The sequence below is a fragment of the Stenella coeruleoalba genome (genome assembly GCF_951394435.1).
Source record: "Stenella coeruleoalba genome assembly, chromosome: 10".
In the NCBI taxonomy this organism is placed as follows: Eukaryota; Metazoa; Chordata; class Mammalia; order Artiodactyla; family Delphinidae; genus Stenella; species Stenella coeruleoalba.
In genome coordinates this window covers 38,663,965-38,687,568 of record NC_137156.1, presented here as the reverse complement: position 1 = coordinate 38,687,568, position 23,604 = coordinate 38,663,965, and the positions used below count along the sequence as shown (strand labels likewise).

The window sequence follows — 23,604 nt, the reverse complement described above, 5'->3', positions numbered from 1 at the left end:
CTGGCTGCTGCCTCTGTTCACCTGCTTGCCTGGGGTAGGGGTGGGGAGCACTGGCCTTCCGTCTGTACTGAATTCCTGGGGTCCCATACTCACCTTAACTCAGGAATCACCTCTTGTCCTAATTAGGCTAAAAGAAGGTACATTATAACTGTCATCTCAGGAATTCTGGCATATCGTGCAGGTCACCAGATGTATTGGCATGCGAGATCACTAAGCCTTCTGGGAGAAACATGGAAGACAGCTAAGGGACCAATAGGTCCCAAGGCCTTGGGATGAAGCCTACAAGAGTGAAGACGGGGAAATGGGGCCTCTACACTCTGGGGAGACATGGTGTGTCATGGTGAGCACAGTACTCACCCCAGCGTCAGAAAGGATGAAATGCCTGGTTGGTGTTCTGCTCTATCGTCCTCCTCTTGGTGGAGAAAGGTGAGTCCATTTAAATCTCTTGTGCCCAATGTCTGTTTATCCTGAGAGGTGGGAAGAAATTTTCTTCTCCTGCAGTGAAAATCAAACATTAATGGGCCATTGCCCCAAGTCTGGGTGAGTTTGGGGATTAAGACGATATCAAGACTTTTCATTCAGTGGAAGAATATTTAGCACTGAAAAGACATGAGCTATTGATATGGGCAATGACATGGGTGAGTCTCAAAAACATTATTCTAAGTGAAATAGTCCAGGCAAAAAAGAGCACATGTTGTATGATTCCATTTATATGAAGTTGTAAAACAGGCAAAATTAATCTGTGGGGATAAAAATCAGAACAGTGGTTACCTATGGAAGAATGACTGGAAAGAGGCATGAGGAACTTTCTGGGAGGAATAAAAGCATTCTTCATCTTGACTAGGGTGGTAGTTATGTGAGTAGGTACACTAGTAAAAGCTCACCAAACTGTACTCTTAAAATCTGGGCATTTTCTTGTAAGACCGTTATTCCTTAATTAAGGAAGAAATATTTCAGGACTAAGATTCTTGTTTCCTTTTAGTGGGTATCTAAGGGTTTTAAAGGGTCAAAATGTCTATTGCACACATTCATGTGAATTCTTACATAACTAGAAAAACAAAACTATTCCCTTCTCCACTGCTTCCCCATCAGCCTGTGGCAGGGTCTGTATCCTTATGTGCAGTGGTGTGCTGCTAAGTGTTTAATAACTGGCTTTCTAGGAAAAGAAAAGCCCTGATTCGTAGCACTTGCTGATTCACGTAATGTAAATATTCTCACCATGGCTGATTTCATGCTGCTAGTGAGGTGTCACTGAGCACAGACTTGGGAAGAAATGGGTACAGTTGACTTTCGCAAGCCAGTAGGAGCCAGCTCCAGCACACCCTTGCGGCAAGCCTTTATTGCAAAGCTTCCGGGGAGTCTTGGCGGAGCTGAGGGAGCAGCTGTTAAGCGGTGTGAGGCTCTGAGGTGAGCAGCCATTTCCTATTAGCTTGAACGTGAAGGATGGCAGGAAGGAAGGGACACTGCTCTCAAGTGGTCGTGTAAATACAACCCCGTTGTAAGAGGGGTCAGCCTTGCAAGATATAGCAGTTCAGCAGCTGTATAACTGGGGTTAGCAATCTGCTGGCAGCATTTGGATTTTCAAGTGAAAATATGGGTTATTTCGTTTAAAATTCCTGAATTCTCTTGGGGAGAACAAAGAGCAAAATCCTGTACCAGGGAGACGCAAGAGGGAAGAGATATGGGAACATATGTATATGTATAACTGATTCACTTTGTTATAAAGCAGAAACTAACACACCATTGTAAAGCAATTATACCCCAATAAAGATGTTAAAAAAAAGAAAAATCCAGTACCGGAGGGCCTGCACTCCCTCCTGACAAGAACAGGTTGTAACAGGATAAAAGCTGCCCCCGTGAGAAGGGCATGGGTTCTCCACCCATCTCTGCATCTCAACAACACACCTGCTGCAACCAGGGGTTTGCCTACATGGCTCTAGTTGGAATTTGAGTTTGTAAATCCTGGTTTAGATTGTGTAGTCTCTAAGAATTAGTTTGGTTTCTGGTAGAACAGTGTGTGTGTGTGTGTGTGTGTGTGTGTGTGTGTGTGTGTGTGTGTGTGTGTGTGTGTGTGTGTGTGTGTAGACTGTTAACCTGCTGGGTGAGCTGAAGAATATCCATGCACAGCTACAATCCTCCCAGTTGGAGGAACCAGACTTGGCATCTTAGGGTACTCACGTTCACTCTGGGTGCTCTTGAGACACCAACAGACAACAGAACCTGGCCAGGGCATTGCCTGGACCCCTGATTCCCAATTCTCACTGAACATTAGAATCACTAAAGGAGTTTAAAAAAAAAAAAAAACTCAGCCTAGACAGTTGACTAAGAATCTCCGGGGATAGAGTCTGGAAATCAAAATGTTTTAGGGAAGCTCTACAGATGATCCCAATATGTTTTTTGGATTTTTTGTTTTTGTTTTTGTTTTTTTTAATGAAGGCACCAGTTAAAGGTGCTTTTTCCTTGGACCAAAGGAAGAGTCACATGTAGCATCCAGCTTAAGTTCTCTTTCCTCCTCAGGTTGTAGTTCCCAGTCCTTCCTATAAGAAAGGGGCAGGACAGTGAGAGAGGTGTGGCTTGCTCACCCCCACCGCTTCTGGGGACCAGGTAGAAGTTGCATCTCGTTCAGAAGACTAGGGCCAGGGTTCCAGCAGGGACTAGAGGCAGAATGAACTTTGGCTCGCAGTGAAGCTGGGTGCCCTGTGAGAGTTCAGAAGGGACAGAAAGTAAAAATGCCCCTTGAGTCCTTCAACCAATATTTATTGAGCACCTACTATGTGCCAAGCATTGTTGCAGTTACTGGGGATATAGCAGTAAGCAAAATAGACAAAAATGCCTGCTTCATGGAGCTGGCATTCTAATGGGGGAGACAATAAACATAATAAAGAAATCAGTATATGAGAAAGAGACAAGTGAGAAAAATAAAGCAGAGGAGGGGGACTGGAAATATGTAGTGGTATTACAATTTGGGGAGTATATAGGGGTGAGGAAAGCCCTTGGTGAGAAGCTAACACTTAAGCAAAGATTTAAAGGAGGCGAGAGGGTGAGCCAGGTGGGTATATGGCAGAAGAGAGTTCTAGATCGAAGGAATGGCACATGCAAAGACCCTGAGGTGAGAGTTTGTCTGGTAGGTTGGAGGGCAGAGAGGAGGTCAAGTCCCTAGAGCAGAGTGAGGGGGGGATAGTGGTGGAATTGAGGTCAGGGAGTTGGGCCTTGTAGGCCATTGTCTGTGGACTTGGCTATGACACCCAATGACACATAAATTGGAGAGATCCCTAATGTAGACCAGACAAAGGTGGCCCTTGAAAAGTGTGGGGAAACTGAGGCTAGAGTCACGGACATTCAGTCAGCTTTCTTTCTGATTTGCCCTATGGGGGACTGGGACTGTGATGGGGGGTCACCGAACTCTGAGATGGGTGGAAAACTGCAGGGTGTATGTATGTGTCACCCTGAGGGGCTGGGGCTTGGGGGAGGAGGCGGGACAGGGCTGGGGCTTGTTGGAACCTGGTCAAGGTGGAGGGCAGACGATGGAGGAAAGAGAACCCTACACTCTTCCACGACCCCTTCCTACATGCTCAGAGTGTCCTACTCCCTATTCAGGAAAGATTTGTGGAGGGCTGCTATGTGGCAGGCACTGTGCTAACTTCTGGGACACAGAGACACATAAGCCAAGGTCCTGTCCCCTCAGGGTCTTGTAAAGTCTACAGCCTCTGGCACGATTTTAAGAGTGTCATTTGTCACATTCCCTCACGTTCCTAGCACTGGGGCTGTTTGCTGAAAGGAAAGAATGAAGAGAGAATCCTGGTGGGAAGAAAGAAGGAATCATGCAGCTCTTTGATGGGAGCAATGGATTTTAGTGGTTCGTTATGTAACAGTTCTCCCAGAAGTATGCAAAAGAGGAGCTCTGCGACAGAGAAGATGCGCTGATGGTGGATCTCCGGCGAGTGGAGAATAACTCCTGCTGGCGTGTGGGGAGATGGGCAGCAGTAGCTCAGGCGGGGAAGTGCTCATGGGAGAAAGGTCACCGGTGGGCAGGGCAGCTGGCTGTGCGGAAACAATCTGTTCTTTCTCCACTCGAAACCTGTCGATTCTCTCCAAGCCGCTCATGTTTCTCCAGCAGGCCTCAAGAAAGGCCCACAGCTGTTTGAAGATAAAAGGAGCCTGACCTAGGGTGTGAGGCCCCACCTGCTGGCCGTGTGCTCTGAGAAGCCGCCGCCTAGCACCATTCCTGGGCTTGGGCCTTCCCTTGCTGGCTCCCATCTGGCGCCTCCCTGCCCGGTCCCCGTTCCGGGGGTGTGGGCGTAGCTCGGCCTCCTGCGTGTTCCCTGTTAGGCCAGCCCTGCTGCTGCTTCACCCACCTGGCTGGCTCCTCATTCCGGCTTTCCCAGGACACCACCCTAGGTACCACCTGAGGCCAGCTTCTGGTGACCTTGAGGCCTTCTTGAATAGCAGGACGGGGCCAGGGCCTGCCGCAAGGCTGGCCCAATCCCTGAGAGTACCAAGTCTGAAACTAGATCATTCACACGCCGAAGAAGAAGAAAGAGTTGTTTATGTTCCTCACTGACGTCCTCCTGGCCACCCACGTCAGGACTGATAACGTTTGCTGTCTTGTCTTTCAGGCCTCTGCACCCCTAGAACGGACCTTCCCCTGGCTCACGTGGAGGGAGGTTGATTTTGCCACCCTGTGTTCCTCAAGGCGCTAATGGGCTCTGAATAATCACACCGCACGGACTGACAGTACAAATTAGGAACACCCAGAGCACAAAGGGGCAGGGGGCACACAGAAGGGGAAATACGGGAAGCTTCCTGGGAAGGTGAACAGCAGGAAGCAGGGCTGCCTGAGCCTGGCATCCAGGCCTGCTGATGGGCAGCCGGCAGCACCAAGCTCTCCCAGAAGATAGGAAGATAAATGCCAGAGGGACTGAACGGGAAAATGCTGGCTGTTTGGAGGAGGGGACAGAGGAGACTAGTCTATGAGGGAGGCGAGCTTTTTTCATCTCTCCTCCTCCAAGCCAGGGACTGCTGAGGAAAGCCCACCCCTCCACTGGCACTGGTGGTGTGGCCTCTGCTCATCGCATGACGACCCAGACAGCCCACACCCCCAACCTGGTCAGGGCCTCCCCAAGCCTCGAGCCTCCTAGGGGCTAGAAGACTGAGGGGGAGGGGGAGGCTGCGAGGGGAGGAGCGGCAAGGGCTGCACCAGACACTGGAGCAGGTTTCAGCCAGCTGCCGGCATCTCCCCTGGATCTGTGTCATCCCTCACTCACAGGCCTGTCTGTCACAGGCCATTAAGTTCTTGGCAGGTGCTATGTTAGGCTGAGGCTGCACGCCAGGTTGGGGGCAAGGGGGTCCCAGGGAACAAGCCAGCCTGTCCTCTCTGGGCCTTGGCTCACTGGGGATACCTGCTCCTCTGGGGAGTCCTCACTCTCCCCTGAAAAAGCCACACCCTCACACACCCCTGGAGATCACACATATGTCTCTCTCTCTCTCTCTCTCTCTCTCTCTCTCTCTCTCTCTCTCTCTCTCTCTCTCTCTCTCTCTCTCTCACACACACACACACACACACACACACACACACACACACACACACACACACACACACACAAAACATCCAGGTCCCAAATGTTGACATTTCCTCCCTGGCAGCCCCCAAATGCCCTCTGCTGCCCCAGGGCTGCCAGTGAGAGGCCCTTTGGGTGCCCCTAGTCTGCACACAGAGCCCCATTTGCATCCCAGGGCAGAGCTTTCTTGCCAGCCAGCCAGCTTGTCTGCCATGTGACTGCCCAGCCCTACAGTTCATGCTTGGGCATCCCTCCCTCTTTCCCTCTGTCTGGGCTGCAGGAACTGAGCTCTTCCATCCTCCTTAAGGCTTGAAAGCAGAACTAAGAGAAGAGAAAGCATGAGGCTTATCTATGCCAAGGACCCCAAAAGCCCTGAAATGGACGCCTCCACTCAGAGAGAGATGTGTTCACGACCATTGAATCAGGGCCTACTCTGCATAAATAAAATTCAGTTCATGTGAAAGCACCTCAGCTCAGCAGACAAAGCCTGCCAGGGACAGGCTCCTGGGGCCCCCTCAGCCCATGTCCTGCCATTCCCCAGTCCCTAGACACTCCAATGTGCTGGACTCCCTGCCCTTATTCCTAGTCTCTCCCTGGTCTCTCAAGCCCACACCACTTCCTTCTGCTTTGAATGCCTTTTCCCACCTTCTCAACCTGGAGAGTTTACTCATCCTTCATCCTTCAGGCTGCCTCTGCTAGGAAGCCTTCCTTGATAGCACCCTCTGCTCTCTGCAGACTTCAGTGCCCCTTCTTTGGGTGTTCACAGCTTCCCTGTTCAAAGCATTTCCCACATTGTATTTCAGTTGTTAACAGGCCCATCTTCCTCCTTAGACTATTAGCTAAGGGGCAGGGGACAGTGTTTAATCCATAACCTCTACCATAGGGCTGACACATAGTAGATGCTCAAGAAATACTTGCCAACTGAATGCATGACTTAATGAATGGGGCAGAAGAGATCCAAGTAAACAGAGAAGAACACCAGGTCTCTGAGGAGGGAAAGGAATGCCAACGGTAGATATCAAGGAAGGCTTCCTGGAGGAAGTAAATAAGCTGTTGACAGGGTGGAGACATTCCAGGCAAAAGGAACTGATTGGTCGGGGTGGGGGGGTGCAGGGGAGCCATAGAAAAGGTCTTCTGTCAGGAATAACATTCACTGAGCACCTTCTCTGTACCAGGCCTTACTCTAAACCCTTACACATGGTATTATTTAATCTTCACAACAACCATAGGAGATTGGCACTGTAATTATCCCCATTTCACAGATGAAGAAAGTGAAGTTCAGTTACTGGCCCAAGGAGTTTAGGTCAGATTTGATGAGAGAAGCAGAACAACCAGAAGTGATACAGAATATGGGATTTGACCTTATGCAATGGGGCAGCTACTTAAAGAACTGATGCTTCTGAGTCTAAAATCCTCATGGCAGGCAGTGAGGAAGGGAAGATGGATGTGAAATTGGGGAGAACAAGAAGGAACTGAACCATTGAGGAAGGGCTGGGACTCTGGAGGATGAACAGGCAGCCACGCCGAGACAACTTCGGTGACACAAGTGACCTGCAGAAGAAGTTGGCACCCTTTGTCCTGGAGCTAAACACATACCCGGCCTAGGACTAGACAAGCTGAAGGAGGTCGGCAGAGAACCCACAGATCTGCATCAACACGCGTGAACTGCAACACCGCAGGAGCCCTGCACCAACCACACAGGAGCAAGCACGGCTGCTGCGTCCGCCCCTGCCACCATGGTCAGCTTGCAGGAAAGGGAATTCTGGAACTGTGGTTCAGCTTAGCTCAGCTGACACAGCCCAGAGCTACCACTCAAGGTCCCAACCCAGACCTACATGTGTATAAGGAAGAAATGGCTGGGAAGTTGATCAGAGCCAAACCAGGGGGTCTTGGCAGCACTCCAAGGAATTTGGGATTCCTTCTGTGGGATAACAGTGCTGATTTTCGAGACTGTGTGTTGAGTTGGAAGCGAAGGTGGGACATGCCCCTGGTGATGTCCTGAAGGTGTTGGGCATATTCAGGTTGGGGTGGGAGACAGGAAGAGATGCCTGTGGAACCCTGAGATAGATTCTGAATTGAGTGGAAGAGGCTGTGTGTAAATGAGGGAACCAGAAGCTGAGCCTTGGGTGGTGCCTATAGGCGAGAAACAAGTCAGGCAGAAGGGCTGGCAGAACTGTGAGGGCCGAGGTCAGGGAGGTGGGAGGACCAGGGAAGCAGAGCCCTGGAAGACATTTTTTGGGTGTGGGCATCTTGGCCCTCCTTCTTGGGCAGATGTAGCTCTGATGGTGCCTGTGCCATGTTTGGAGTTGGGCATTTAGTGTGGCCTCCTGCTGGTGCCCCTACCCACTCTCCCCCACCTCTGTGAGGGGCAGGTCCAGATGCTGCTCTGGAAGCCCAAGGCGCTGGCAGCTGAGGGGTGAGATAAGCCTCTGGGCTCAGGGTGTGATGTTTGTCCATCCTGCATGCCTTCTGAGGCCCCACTGGGTGCAGGACACTGGGCTTGGCTGGGGACCAGCCAGGAAGCATGGGCACCTGGGCCCTGCAAGCCGGGAGCTAGCGTACAGTCTGGTGGGAGGCAGAGGAGGAAACTGGGCCCTGCAGTGGAGGAGAGAGGAGCACGAAGGAGGGTGGTCTCCCCAGACTTGGGAAGAATCCAGGAAGAAGTGGCATTTAAAGACGAATCCGATCAAGCCCCTAGATCTAATCACATTGACAGGAAATCCAGGGGCCAGCTCTGCAGTCAGCAGACTGTGAGACCTGTAGGGCCAGGAACCCAGTGTCCTCATAGCCATGTTGTGTGGGAAAACAAAGAACAAGTTGAACCTGTGGATGAAAACTGAGTTAATAGACAGAACAGCCCATTGTAACATGTGGACCTTATTTGGATCCTGATTTTTTAAAAAAATGGTGATCGGTTAGTCTGCTCAGGCTGCCATAACAAAATACCATAGACTGGGAAGCTTAAAAACAACAGAAATTTATTTCTCACAGTTCTGGAGGCTTGAAGTCCCTGATCAAGGTGTGGCAGGTTCTGTTTCTGGTGAGGACTCTCTTCCTAGCTTGTAGACGGCCACTTAGTCTCAGGTGCCCGTTCCTTGGAGTGTGCAGGGGTGTGTGTTGGGGGGTGGTGTGGAGAGAGAGATCTCTTGCCCGTCTTATAAGGCCACCAACCCTATCAGATTAGGGCCTCACTCTCATGACCTCATTTAGCCTTAATTACCTCCTAAAGGCCCTCTTTCCAAATTCAGCCACAATGGAGATTAGGGCTTCAATATGTGAATTCGGAGGGACACAGTTCAGTTCATAGCAGATGACATTTATGAAGCATTGGCACTTTGCTGACTGGGTATTTGATTATATTGAGGAATTACTGCTAAATATCTCTTGGGGTATGATAATGGTAAAGTGTTTCACATATATACACATACATGCATATAACATGTAAAATATATATATGTATGCATGTATAGAATAATATTGGCGTTATATGTACTGTGATATGTACACAGTACATTATATGTACATTATGTGTACAGTTTTGCACACAGGAGTATATATATTTCCTTATTTTTTATTTATTTATTTTTGGCTGCATTGGGTCTCCTTTCCATCCCAGCCTCCAGTTTACACTCAGGAGGGCAGTCCTTTTTCCTAGCTCCTATCATATCTTTTTGGAGATATTCTACAGACAACACACAAATGTATGTGCAAAACTACCTTCCTTTTTTTTTCTGTATAATATAAATGGTAGCGTATAATGTTGTTCTGCATCGTATTTCTCTTTTTTCTACTTTATCTTTAAAATCATGTCAGATTAGTGCATAAAATTTCATACTGTGGGGCTTCCCTGGTGGCGCAGTGGTTGAGAGTCCGCCTGACGATGCAGGGGACATGCGTTCGTGCCCTGGTCCGGGAAGATCCCACATGCCATGGAGCGGCTGAGCCCGTGAGCCGTGGCCGCTGAGCCTGCGCGTCCGGAGCCTGTGCTCCGCAACGGGAGAGGCCACAACAGTGAGAGGCCCACGTACCGCCAAAAAAAAAAAAAATTTCATACTGTGTAATGGCTCTACTGTATAAACGTACCGTAAATTCATGTAACGTTTTAAGTTGCTGCCAATTTATGTGCTATCATAACCAAGGCTACACTGAATACTTTGTAGACCTAACATTTTTGCACACAGAAAGAAATATATTTGTATAGGCAACAGGAAGAAATGAGAACGCTGGATCAAAGTGCATGTGCATTTAAAATTTTTTTAATTGATTAATTAATTTATTTTATTTTTGGCTGCGTTGGGTCTTTGTTGCCGTGCGCGGGCTTTCTTTAGTCGCGGTAAGCGGGAGCTACTCTTCGTTGTGGTGTGCGGGCTTCTCATTGCGGTGGCTTCTCTTGTTGCAGAGCACGGGCTCTAGGCACGCGGGCTTCAGAAGTTGTGGCTCGTGGGCTCTAGACCGCAGGCTCAGTAGTTGTGGCGCACGGACTTAGTTGCTCCGCGGCATGTGGGATCTTCCTGGACCAGGGCTCGAACCCATGTCCCCTGCATTGGCAGGCGGATGCTTAACCACTGTGCCACGAGGGAAGCCTCCTTATTTTTTAGATATGCACCAAAATATTTGTGGGTGAAATCATCTGATTTGCTTCAGAATGGTCTGGGAAGGGGAAGTGAATGTGACTATAAATGGAGCCGGGCTGACCATGAGCTGATGGTTGTTTGTTGGGTCTGGGTCATGAGTTCATGGGGGTGCATCGTATTATTCTACTTTTGCATATGTTCTAAATTCTCCATAACAAAAAGTATAAACAAAAAGTGAGGAGGATTATTGTGATTTAGGGTTGGGGGGAGAAGCCAGGCATCTGCTAGAAGAAATTGCTCAGGCAGAGCTCTGAGGGAGTGAGGCTTTTGGGTGTGTGAGGCCCCAGTATTTCACAGGCACTGGAGCGTGAAGCTGTGCCAGGTGCTTCGGGTACCAAGATGACTGAGGCTCAGTCCCTACCCTCCAGGACAAAGACCAGTCTCAATGGAGGGCCCCGGCTCAGGGCAAGCGAGACCAGAACCCAGTGGGAGAGCCCTGAAGGGCCTGTGAAGCTTGAATAAGGGGAACAGAAGCAGTTATCATTGTTCTGGAAGTGCTGGGAGACCAAGTGGTAAAAGGAGGCATCAGGCAGAGACCACCCAGTGTGCTAGGAATAGGGAAGCCTGAGGATGGAGCATCAAGAATGTGACCATCCAGGCTCCCAACCAAATCTTTGCTGGAATTGTAGGAAACTGACCTTCGCTTTAGAAATCTGACTTCTTTTTGCGTTCTTACTAGGTGACTTTGGGCAAGTTACTTAAACCCTCTGATCCTCAGTTTTTTCTTCTGTAAAATGGGGATCGTAATAGGGCCCACCCCATAAGGTTGCTGTGGTATTAAATGAGAAAATATTTCTAAACCACTGAAAAGAGTTTGTGTTAGTTATTATTATCATCAGAGTTTCAGGGAGGAAGTTGCCTTCCTTTGGGGCAAGAAGGTGGAGACATCAGTTATTAAAATGAGAGAACCCCAGTGGGGAGGTGGGAACACCATATTACTCTTCTCTGCCAGCCCCTAATAGGTTTGTGATTTATTTTTAATTTAAAAAGCTGTTTTCTTACAGTGGTGAGCAGGGTCAGATGCAGAAAAGAAGTTGTAGAGAAAGGACCAAATAAAATCCACTGGACCTTGTGAGAAGGTGTGGTTGGCCAGAGTGGTGAGTGTCTCAGGCCAAGAGCCCAGTTCCAGAAACTCCCTCTAGGCCCCTGTTGCCCTCTTGGGGTGGCTTCTGGAACAGGGGGTCTATAGGAGTGAAAGGTCAGGCCCCGTGGGGATGGGGTGGGGCCCAAGCAGGCTCCTCCCTCTGTAGGGAGCGCCCGCCTTTCCCCTTCAAGGCTGTGGCTCTGGGACCACTTCCTCTTTCCTCACTCTGAAGCAGGGAGCAGGCCTGCTGAGGCCTCAGGAAAAACGGGACTCCAGGATGCCTTAGCACACCTGTGACCCCAGGTGGGGGTGGCTGAGTGTGCTGGTTGGAGACCTCTCTCCCTGCTTCAGGGGTAGCTGAGGACCACCTTGGAGGCCTGCAGGATGGAGGGGGCGAGTAAGGAGAAGCTGTCATCTGTGTCCAGTCTGGCGACTGCGTTTGAGAATAGCAGGTACGGGGTAGTGGAGGTGGGAAGGGTCACCTTGGCCAACTGGCAGTCTCCCTCGAGCTCCTCTGCCCACCCCTGGCCCTTGGGCAGCCCAGACCCTCCCAGTCTCCAGGCTAAGGAGCAGGGCTGGGGCCACCTTGGACCCTCACAGTGAGCAGTTCTCTCTCTGGGCCCTGTCCTGCACACCTCCTCCTGTCTGGGCAGTGCCCATGTCCCTCGGCCGTGGGTTCTTAGAGCATGGGAGAGTGTTGTTGGGGCACCAGGCCTGCGCAGGGGTGAGAGCATGTGTGTTGATGTGTTGGGGAGAGTCCAGACGTGTGTGTAATTATGAGTGAGCGTGGGTGGACCAGATGCCGTGTTTGGGCTGCAGAACTCCACCCGTTGTCTCTCCAGCAGAAATAATAGCTAATACTTATCAAGTGCTTACTCCCTATGAGTAGGATAACCATACAATTTATCATTCAGACCAGGACACAATGGAAACTGAATGCCATTAAATTTTTTTGGTGGGAGGGAGGGAACAATAGGAAAGGTTGAGACTGTCACAGGCAAACTGGGATATGTGGTCAGCCTACCTATAGGGTACTGTTCTAAGTGCGTTTGCTACTTATTTCATTTAATCATCTAACAGCCTATTAGGGGTAGGTTCCATCTCTATACCCATCTTACAGATGAGAAAGGGGAGGCACAGAGAGGTGGGGAGGCTTTAAGTGCTTTAAGTTCATGGGCAAGGAGCAATGCAGGGGCTTCCATCTGAAGGGAAAAGCCTGAAGCGGATGTGTAGAGGTCATTGTGTGTCTGTATGTGACATTAATCCATTCTGCAGGCATTTCTTAAGCCCAGGACTGTGTTAGGGATTGTGACTGTTGTAAGTAGGGTTCTCTGGAAATAGACTCCGGGGTAGAGATTTGCTTCAGGAAATTTGCTGGGGAGGCTTTTGGGAACAATACCTGTGTGGGTGAGGGAGGCAGCTTTGGGCACAGGGAGAGGTTGAACTGCCGAGCACTTGCCACAGAGGCTGCAGCCTGTCCCAGAGAGCTCTGGAGCTGGAGGCCTTTCAGGCTGTTCCAGATGAGGCAAAGGGCTAGGTCTTTGTACCCTCACATGGACTAGTCATTGGATGTGGACTTGACCTTAGATGAGGTAGCTCTCTTCCGGAGAGGGCAATTCCCAGGGAGGGACCCAGTCAATAACCTGTCAGCCACCATACCACCAGAAGCTAGGGGAAGAGTGCCTCAGTGCTGAGGGGGTGTGGGTGGCACAGCACAGCATCGCACAGGAACTGCATCAGATGCAGGAGCCTAAAGAATGATCCCTGCCCGGAGGACTTCTGTCTTTGGTGCTAAGCTCATGGAATGACCATGATGCCAGGTCATGGACAATAGATATCCTGGGAGGGGCCTTGACGCTCTGCTGAGTGTACTCAGAGCAGGCAAAGCCTCCTGTGGGCTTCATGGTGGAGGCAGCATAGACGTGGACCTAGAAGGGCAGTTCAGCTTCCTGAGCTGGTGACCTGACCCTGCCTCTCCCAGAGGGCTTTGCCGGGCACGTTCCGTTCAGCACCGAGGACAGCTCTAGGCAGCACCTTCCTGGACCACCACCCCACTCAACATGCCAGGCGTGCCCGGTGGAGACCCTCAGCATGTGTGCTCTGCCTAGGCAGCACTTCTAGCAGGAGGAGGCAGCCCTCAGAACATTTGGGGTCAGAGGAGGTCTTGTCGGGAGGATGAGAGTCACCTCTTACTGTGTGAGGGGACCCATGCCAGCTGCCTTGGCCTGAGCTTTCTTGTGAGTCACTTCCTTTCAGTGCCTTAACTGATCTGAAACTGAGGGGTGAAGAGGAAACAGAAGCTGGCCTGGGCACTTGGGGAGAAATGCAGAAGCTGAAACCAAATGTAGAACAGAAAGCCTGAGACTCAGCTAATTCCGTTAGCTGCAGACCAGACCAGTGCGCTGAGGAACCGTGGTGCACTGGGGTGCCAGAGAGGAGCCATGGGGGACTGGGTCCCAATCCTCTCTCTGCCACCAACCAGGGTGTGATGTGGGGCAGGTCATGTTGACTCTCTGTACCCGTTTCTCCTTGACTCACATGCGGAGGGGCAGTTTAAGGCTCAGGCTCGGGAGCCAGCCTGCCTGATCTGAATCCCACCTCTGCCCCCCTCTTGCTGCAAGATCCTCTCTTTTCCTAGCTGCAGAATAGGGGTAATGAGAAACTTTCTCACAGAGTTTTGAAGATTTTGTACCTGTCTGGTCCTCCATTCCCCAGCCTGCCTTTCTTATAAGGGTGCCCACCCTGTGCTGTCACCACAAGCCCTTCCACACCAAAGGGAATGGGTCCCAGCCCAAGTCGTTGGATATATTCCTTGATGGTGGCCTCTGTTATCTAAAGAACTTAACTGGCCTACAAATCCAATAGGTAGGATAACAAAGCCACACTACAAAAGCTCATCCCTGGAGGGAGAGGGAAACTGATCCCAGGCTGGCTTTTCCCACCACTAGAGGTGTGGAGGGCATAGCTCACACTGAAAAGCCCCAGCTTTATCAGCTCTGCCCTCCCTTTAGAGTGTTCCATGGCTCCCACCTTCCCTCGATATATCAGTTACTAGGATTTTAGGGGATTTCCTGCTTACAGAGACTTAAAACCAGGGGTGAGGTCCACAGGCGAGGTGATCTGGGAGGGCACTTAAAACCCTCTATGTGCAAAAAGAAGGGTTCCTAGCTGCATTTTAAACAAGGAAGTGTGTTGTTCCCCGGAAAACAAGACACAGTCTACACTGACTCATTTTGAAGACTGGAGTTCCCTCCAAGAGAGGTGTTGGGGAGGGAAGTAGAAGTCTCAGTGAGTTCTTCCTGTGCACCAGGTACTCAGAGGCCAGTGAACATCTGTGATTTGCATTAATTGCCCCCAAATCCCCACCAGAGAGGTGCTATTCTTCTCCCTACTCTACAGGCTGGAAACCCTCAGGTCTGCTGTCTTCTCCTCAGGACCCCGGGAGCAGCACCCAGAGTCCACGGCCTGGAGGCTGGGCATCACCACCCTGGGTGCAGGCCTCCTTCACCCACAGGGCCATGGGATAAGCCCACCGTGGAGGAGGCCGTGGACTCCGGGCCCAGGACGGTCAGCAGGAGGTATCTGAGCTCCCTGAAGAACAAGCTGTCCAGCAGGGACTGGAGGAAATCTTGCCAGGATAGGACCTGCCCCGGCCCAGGGACACAGGTGCCCGAGGGGTAGAAGTGGGGAGCTGGGTGGGGGCCCCTCCACTGACCTCCTTCCCACACATTCTCTCCCAGCCAGAGCCAGCACTTCCCCAGGTGGGGTCTTGTGTGACCAGAGATCAGCTGAAAGCTAGATTCACACCCACCGCACCCTTAACGGCCTTTGATTAAGTGTCTACTATGCGCCCCGCTGCTGGCATTATTTCTCATACCCCTCACTATAGGAGTCTTTTAGGCATGGAAATTGAAACTCAGACAGCTTAAGGAACTTGTCCAAGGCCACACAACTTGGAACCTAGTACCTTTCCCAGGGGCGGCCTCCATTCACCCACTGAAGGAGGCAACAGTGCCAACTAGAAATAGAGGTCAGCGCTAATTCCTGCCCTCAGACTCATCCTGGGCAGGTCACCTCCCTTCTCTGGGTTTCAGTTTTCTTGTCTGTGGAATTTAAGAGCTCGGCTGCACGTGGCTGTGCACCCTGGAGCCGGACTACCAGGGTACACGTCCCAGCTCTTCTGCTTACTATGTGACCTGGGGCAAATCTCTTTAACCCCTTTGTGCTTGTTTCCTCATTTATAAAATGGGGATGGTGATCATAGTAGTACATACTATGTATACTGGTTATCAGTTGCTGCATAACAAACTACGCCAAAATGTGGAGACCAAAATGTGGAGTTTATTATTTCTGACAGTTTTGTGGGTTGATTGGAATGCTATTGGATGGTTTTTCTGTTGGTCTCACTTGGAGTTTGTCTTAGCTCAGGATGCCATAGCAAAATACCACAGACTAGGTGACTTAAACAGCAGAAGTGCATTTTCGCACAGCTCTGCAGACTGGACATCCAAGATCAAGGTGCTGGCAGGGTTGGTTTCTGGTGAGGCTCCCTTCCTGGCTTGTAGATGGCCATCTTCTCACTATGTCCTCACACGACCTTTCCTCTGTTCACATGCTCTCTTGGTGTCCCTCCCTCTTCTTATAAGGACACCAGTCTTAGTGGATTAGGCTCTACCCTTCTATCTCAATTAACTTAATTACTAAAAGCCCTATTTCCAAAATATAGTCACATTGGAGGTTAGGGCTTCAATGTATTTATCTGGGGACACAATTCAGTCCATAACAGGGTCTCTCAAGTGGCTGCAGTCAGATGTTGGCTGGGGTGGGAATGCCCAAGATAGCTCATCTCCCAAGCCTGGTGCCTGGGCAGGGACAGCTGGAAAGCTGTCCTGAGCTGGGGTGCTGGCACGGCTGGACCCCTGGCTCCCTCTCATTGTAGTCCCAGGGCCTCTCCTCTCCATGTGGCCTCTCCATCAGGGCAGCTAGACCTCCAGATGTGGTAGTTCGTGGCTCCCAACAGAGCACAGGTGGAAGCTTCCAGGCCTCTTAAGTCTTAGGCCCAGAACTGGCGCAGCCTCACTCTGCCCCATCCTCTCAGTTAAATCGATCCCAGCGCCAGCCCAGATGAGCTGCAGGAGGGCATGAATCCTGGGAGGTATGTTTCACTGGGGCATCTTTGGATACTGCTCCCATCAGAGCAGACCAAAGCTCTCCTTCTCCTTCTCCTCCCAACTCCCCTGCAGGAGCCTGAGGAGAAGAGGATCGTCCAGGAGCTGCTGGAGACAGAGCAGGCCTATGTGGCACGCCTCCACCTGCTAGACCAGGCCAGTGGCCAGGACGCCCGCTCCTGAGCCCCAGCACCTGGGTGTCCTCACCTCACCCCTGCTCTCCCTTCTGACCCACCTCACAAGAGCTGAGAGTTAGGACCTCGGGGTTTGATCCTAGGAAGCCTTAGTCTTTTTAACTCCATTGGCTGGAGTTCAGGCAGAAATCGGGATTTAGCTCATTAGCCCCACTCCTGGTTCCACTGTTAGTGCCTGGGCTGGTCTCACAGGAGTGGAGAACACACCAGCCAGTCCTTCCAGGCCCCACACAGCATCCTCATCTGTCATTCCAACTCCCAACATCCTCACCACTGTTAGCCCTTCACACTTTCTTAAGGAGCCCTAAGGCGAGAGGGTTAAATCACTGAACATCAGCAGTGGGATCTTGAGCCTGGCGAAGTCCAAGACTTGACAGACACAAGATAGGCCCATTTCTGACATTCATCAGCTGCCAGCCTTTGGCCAAGTCCCTGTGTCTCTAGGCCTTGGTTTGCGCATCTGTGAAGTGGCCGGAATACAATCTTCCCTGCTTCTCTCTCTTCCCAGGGTTTTTGTGAGATTGATGGGAGATTAAGGAGGTGGAAGCATTCAGCAAGCTGGGGAGGGACCCCAAAGCCCCTGGGACTGTGCTTGTCTCCCCCTGGGCTGTGTTGGGGGTGGAGGTCCTTCTCTGCCACAGGCCCAGTGACCCAGCTGCGGCTGTAGGTGTTCTTCCAGGAGCTGCTGAAGGAGGCCCGCAGCAGCAAGGCCTTCCCCGAGGATGTGGTCAGGCTCATCTTCTCCAACACCGCCTCCATCTACCAGTTCCATGCACAGTTCTTCCTCCCAGAGCTGCAGCAGCGGCTGGACAACTGGTGAGGTCCAGCAGGAGCCCCTGAGGCCCCCTGACCACAGCCCTGGTCAGGTCCGGTTGCAGCCCCCAGGGAACTGGGTCTGGCCTATTATGCCCCTGCCCTTGCTGTGTGACCATGACTCTCCTCCTCTGGGCTTGCTCTGTCTGCACAGTGAGGGGCTTGGACGAGGCGTGTGTGTGTGTGTGTGTGTGTGTGTGTGTGTGTGTGTGTGTGTGTGTGTGTGTGTGTGTGTGTGTGTGTGTCCTGGAGAAGGGGATGGATCAGGTCCTCACTAGGCTGAGTGACTTAGGAGGCAGTGGAAATAACCAGCACTAACTGAGTGTTTCCTACTTGCCCTGCCTTGGGCTTTACACCTATTAACTCGCTTAATCTTCACATCAGCCTGCTGTGTGATGATGACATCGTGGTTATGCAGGAACCCCTCTCTGTTTTCAGAGATGACTACTAAAGTATTTAGTGCTGAAATTAGTATCTTGCCAAAGAAATGCCATGATGTCTGGTATGTCCTTTAAAATTCTTTGTTAAAAAAGAATCTTAGTAATTGTTAAGTGCAGGGACAGATATATAGGGGTTCGTTATTATATTCTTTTTATTTTATGATTGCTTAAAATTTTTTGCAATATTTTTTTTTGAAAAAAACAACCCTGTGAGGTTGCCTACCATCATGCCCAGTTTTTTCAGATGGGAAAATTAAGGTATAGAGAGGCTAGGTGACTGGTCCAAGAACACACAGCTAGAGTAAGTGGTGCGGTTGGAAATCAGACTCAGGCGGGCCAGCTCCAGATGGTCAGTCCTTACCGCTCTGCTGTAACAGTTCCTGGGTCGAATGACCTTTTCTTACCTCTCTGAGCCTGGATTTCCTCTTCTCTAAGATGGGCCATTGACTGTCCCTCCTCCCGCACGCAGGGTTGTGAGAATTAAATGAGATGAGACATGCACGGAATCTTGGGCAGTGCTTGGCATGTGGCCCTTATTATTGTTACATGAACAAGTATCAGGTGGTTATTGAACGCCTGTTGTGGGCCTGACACTGTACTGGGCCTTTGGGGGAATCCAATCCGTGGGAGAGAGCAGCATCTGCCCTCAGGGGGCTCACAGTCTAAGGGGGAGTGAACCACACACATGTGTGAGGATGACACGCCCCCCTATACCTGCACCCAGAAGTGCCGCAGAAAGGCTGTGTTGGGGGGTGAGGGGAGCCTTACCTAACCTGACCCTGTCTGGAGTTAAGAGAAGAGGTCCCCAGACTGAGGGCAGTACCTGGTGCCCCTCCGGCAGGACGACCACCCCCCGCATTGGCGACGTGATCCAGAAGCTGGCCCCCTTCCTGAAGATGTACAGTGAGTATGTCAAGAACTTTGAGCGAGCCGCTGAGCTGCTGGCCACCTGGAGTGACAAGTCTCCACCCTTCCAGGAGGTTATCACCCGCATTCAGGTGAGGCTGGGGTGGGGGCGGGGCAGAGCCTGCACTGCCACCCCAGTGTGCAGTGGCTCAGGTTCCCCAGTGATTTGGGCCACCTCCCTGGCTCAGTTGCTGCGCACTCCCCCGACCCTCAGGGGCAGCCTGACCTACCCCTTCCCCCCTCACCCCCACGCTCTCCCTCCCCCCTCCCTCCCCAAGAGCAGCGAGGCCTCAGGCAGCCTGACCCTGCAGCACCACATGCTGGAACCTGTGCAGAGAATCCCACGCTACGAGCTGCTGCTCAAGGAGTATGTCCAGAAGCTGCCAGCCCAGGCCCCAGACCTGGCTGATGCCCAGAGTGAGGACACCCCCAGGGAATCCAGGGGGTTGGGGAGGTTCGAGCCACTTCCATAATTTATGGAGCACCTGCTAAAATGGTTATGATGACCATCGGCCATCAACATTGACCGCTTATACTTCGTAGACATTGTCTATAGTATCAGCCACTTTTTTATAGACATTAAGGCCCAGAGAGGTTAAGTGACTTGCTCAAGATCACACAGCCAAAAAGGAACAGAGCTGGGATTTGAAACCATGCCTTCACCCTCTGGATCTGGGGGGCATTGAAAGTCACAGAAGCCAACGGCCTAAGCCCTGTCTTTTGGTGGCTTCTAGTCTCTCCACTCTGGGTGGGAAATGGCCCCCATCATCCAAATACCTCATGTGCCAGGCTACAGGGGAAGGCTGCTCCTGGGGGTGCTCATGGCAGGCCCTGAGGCCACTTGATTAAGCCTCAAGGACCTCCTGCCTCAGCCACAAGCCCCGTATTTTCAGGGGGTAACTCTGGCCCTGCCCCCATTTCAGAAGCCCTTGACATGATCTTCTCAGCCGCTCAGCACTCCAACGCAGCCATCACTGAGATGGTGAGCATCCCAGCCCTCGGAATAGAAGCAGCAGGCATCCCCAGGGGCCCTGTCACCTCCTCCCTGCAGCTCTCAGCCTCCCCCAACCCACCCAGGTCTCTGTATCTCCTCATCCCCTGATCCTTCCTCACGACACCTGGCCCACCTCCCCCTCACACCCTGTCCCTGTCCACACAAGGCAAACCTTCCAGAAGCAGGCAGGCCCTGCCTGGCCTCGGCTGAAGGTACACCTCCTGTCCCCAGGAGCGGCTGCAGGAACTGTGGGAAGTGTACCAGCGCCTGGGCCTGGAGGACGACCTAGTAGACCCCTCCAACACCCTGCTGCGCGAGGGCCCTGTCCTCAAGATCTCCTTCCGCCGCATCGGCCCCATGGAGCGCTACCTTTTCTTGGTAGGGGGATGCTGGGGGGCCTGCCCCACACTGGGGAGGGAAGTCCACGGGCCCTCTGCCCCAGGTTCTGCCTGCCTGGCATCTACCCAGCTGGCACTGCAGGATGAACAGGGACAAACCTGCTTCTCTATCCTTCTCTACTTTGGCACCCAGGTGACTTGGGACAAGTCACGTGCTACCTCCAGGCCTCAGGAATTTCTAACTGAGGGGGTTCCCAGACATGCCCTGGGAAGCAACAGAGTCAGAATTTGAACCCAGTCTGTTTGGCTCCAAAGCCTGTGGTATCAATCTATGCTCTAGAGAGTGTACAGCAGGAGGGAATTAGGTTGGCTGCTAGGAAGAACTGCCCTGGTTTGCACTGAAGAAGCCAGGGTGTCTCCTGGAAACTGGTCCCACCTGAAGGTTTTGGGGAGGGAGCTACAATCTCTCATAAGCCCCTGCCACCCTTGGCCCCTGTGAGAAAGGCCTCGTAGGTTTCTGAGGTCTGATGTGGTCCCTTGATGCCCACAGGTAGGGCAGTCCTTCAGTGACCTACCTGTTGGATTGGGGCTAGACAACCACTTCCTTAGCACACCTGTGAGGTCCTGTGAGCTGGCCCAGCGGGTGGCGAGAGGGGAGGGAGACCCAGTGGGGCTCAGCCCACGCCCAGGGAAGCCTGCCTGATTGTCCTTCCTGCCCTTGCCACTGTGCACACACTCATGCTTGTGTCTCTTGCAGTTCAACAACATGCTGCTCTACTGTGTGCCCAGGGTCATCCAGGTGGGCGCCCAATTCCAGGTCAGGACCCGTATCGACGTGGCCAGCATGAAGGTAAGAGGCACCCCAACCACCTTCGGGCTTTACCCCAAGGGTGGGACCGAGTATGCGGAGTAGCAGGAGGGGCCAACCTGAGTCTCAGGTCCGGGGCAACATGAAGGTGGAAAAGCTTTGGGGTTAGATCTCTCCCACCTGGCCTCCCAGCCGTCCTGTCCAGGGCCCTTCCCAGCTCCCAGCTTTGCTCTGCTTTCCCTACCATCTACCCCAGTATTTTGAAAACTTTAATACATGCATGAATCCCCTGGGAGTCTTGTTAAAATGTGGGTTCTGATTCAGGAGGTCTGGAGAGGGGCCGGAGATTCTGCATTTCTAACCAGCTCCTGGGTGATACCAGTACTGCAGCTCCCCAGGCCATACTTTGAGTAGGAAGGGTCTCCACTTTCAGCTCAGCTGCTGACTTGGGTGTGTCCCCATCCAGAGATGGCCACAAATGGGCGGAGACAGCACAGCAGTCCATAGTAGTGCCCATCGACTGGGCGGTCACTGTGGGTTGGGTTGGGCCCTAAATCATCCCACTGGATCCTCTTAACAGCCCTGTGATGTAGGGGCTGTTATTATCCCCTGCATTTTTTTGGTTTTTAAAAATCTTTAAAAAATAATAACTTTATTACCTAAAAATATAGATAATACACATTCCCAAATCAAACTATATCAAAAATATATGCAATATATATTGCATATATATACACCCCATCCCCTAGTTCCCCTTCCTGGAGGCAGCCTTTGCTTCTTGTGAGGCCTTCCAGAGGTAGTCTTTGCATACACACACTAATAATATATTCATTATGGCTTCCTTACTTTTGTTTCACATAAACAGTGAGACTATTTTTCACATACACTATTCTGCACTTGACTTTTTTAACTAACTACTAATTCTAGAGGTGCTTGGAAGTCAGTTCATTAGGAGCTTCCTCATCCTTTTGCATAGCTGCGTAGCATCCCAGCATGTGGATGTACAGTAATTTGTTCAGCCAGTCCTCTACTGACAGACATTTAGATTGTTCTCTGTTGTCAGTGTCTGCAAATGAGACTGCAGTGAATAACTGTGTACAGTATGCCTGTGTGTAAGTATATCTGTAGTTAATCCCACTTTTAAAAGGAAATAAAGTGGTACGTCCAGACAATGGAATATTATTCCGTAATAAAAAGAGATGAGCTATTAAGCCATGAAGAAACATGGAGGAAACTTAAATGCATATCACTAAGTGAAAGACGCCTATCTGAAAAGGCCACATGTATACATACATACTTTGTATAATACTATGTGATTCCAGTGATATGACATTCTGGAAAAGGCAAAACTATGGAGACAGCAAGAGGGTCAGTGGTTACCAGTAGTTGGGGGAAGAGAGGGATGAACGTGGAGGATTTTAAGGGCAGTAAAACTATTTTGTATGGTACTATAATGGTAGATAACAGTCATTACACATTTATCCAAACCCACAGAATTTACAACACCAAGAGTGAACCCTGATGTAAACTATGAACCTTGGGTAATAATGATGTGTCAGTGTAGATTCATTGATTCTAATAAATGTACCATTCTGGTGGGGGAATGGTATTAATGGAGGAGGCTGTGCATATGTGGGCTCAGGGAGTATATGGGAAATCTCTGTACCTTCCTCTTAATTATGCTGTGAACCTAAAACTGATCTTAAAAAAAAAAGTCTTTTTTAAAAATAAAAAAAACCCAAGGCCCAGAAAGATTAAGTAACTTGCTTGGGGGTCACACAGCAAATCCTGGTTTGCATGATCAAACTCAGGTATAACAGAGTCCAGAGCCTCTGTACCTAACCAGCATACTATACAATCTCCTACTAAGGCTTCAACCTGGAAAGATAAAGCATAGGATGGAATTGAAGGCATAGTGGAGGAAATGGGAGGGGAAACTTCTTGACAGCCCCTCTGATCGCTCCTGAGTCCTGGTGGCTGGGGCTGGAAGAAGCAGAGGTCAGATCTGGCCTATCTTGGTACCCTTCCATCTCCCCCTTCCCTATCCCTATTGACTCCCCCTCCCCCCACCCATCTCCCAGGATCTGCAGCAGGAGAGAGCTGCAGGCAGAACTCGAACCAGGATACTTCCGCCTCTGGAGAACCCCTGAGCCTCTGAGAGCCCCCAGCAGGAGGGCCTTGCCCCTGCTGCTGACTGGGCTTGCCTGGTGTTTGGGGCTGAATCAAGGGCTTGGGGGTGGGGTGTAGCCTGCGGGTGATGAGGGCTGATGGAGGGACTTGGGCAACTTCTGGGGCTTCACAGCCCGTCCCCCATATCTCAGCTGACTGAGTTCCTCTAGGAATGCAGCCCCCCCACCCTGCGTCATCCAGCTTTCCTAACTGAAGTGGCCAGAATGTCCCAGAGGCTAGGGTGCGTGCAAGCTTGTACATCTGGGAGCCTTGGTGAGCGAGACTGAGAAAGGCAGGTTATGGAGAGTTAAAGACAGAGAAATGGAGACAGGCAGCCCTGTCTTAGGACTGGCAGAGACCCAGGCATAGAAAAAGAGAGGCAGAGATTGATAGATAGAAAAGCCAAGAAATATGGAGACCACAACAGACTATCGTAAAGAGAAAATACATAGAAATGGGCCTGACAGTGTCAGATGCTCAGGGTATGTGCCGAGGGCT

At 51.2% G+C, this 23,604-nt stretch overlaps 1 protein-coding gene across 4 annotated transcripts in view; it reads left to right on the top strand.

Moving 5' to 3' along the window:
- Positions 1–23,604, top strand: part of FGD2 (FYVE, RhoGEF and PH domain containing 2) — a 44,070-nt gene that overhangs the window by 3,566 nt on the left and 16,900 nt on the right. For 3 of the 4 annotated variants that reach the window (XM_079934451.1, XM_079934450.1, XM_079934448.1), the window contains exons 2-10: positions 182–426; positions 14,711–14,942; positions 16,520–16,600; positions 17,306–17,454; positions 18,733–18,889; positions 19,076–19,214; positions 19,721–19,779; positions 20,023–20,169; positions 20,887–20,979. In XM_079934451.1, the coding sequence (XP_079790577.1) occupies positions 302–426; positions 14,711–14,942; positions 16,520–16,600; positions 17,306–17,454; positions 18,733–18,889; positions 19,076–19,214; positions 19,721–19,779; positions 20,023–20,169; positions 20,887–20,979 (1,182 nt within the window). In that variant the 5' untranslated portion in view covers positions 182–301. Of the gene's footprint in view, positions 1–181; positions 427–11,416; positions 11,729–14,710; positions 14,943–16,519; positions 16,601–17,305; positions 17,455–18,732; positions 18,890–19,075; positions 19,215–19,720; positions 19,780–20,022; positions 20,170–20,886; positions 20,980–23,604 lie in introns of those variants that run through there. The other variant, XM_079934449.1, reaches the window with a different exon arrangement.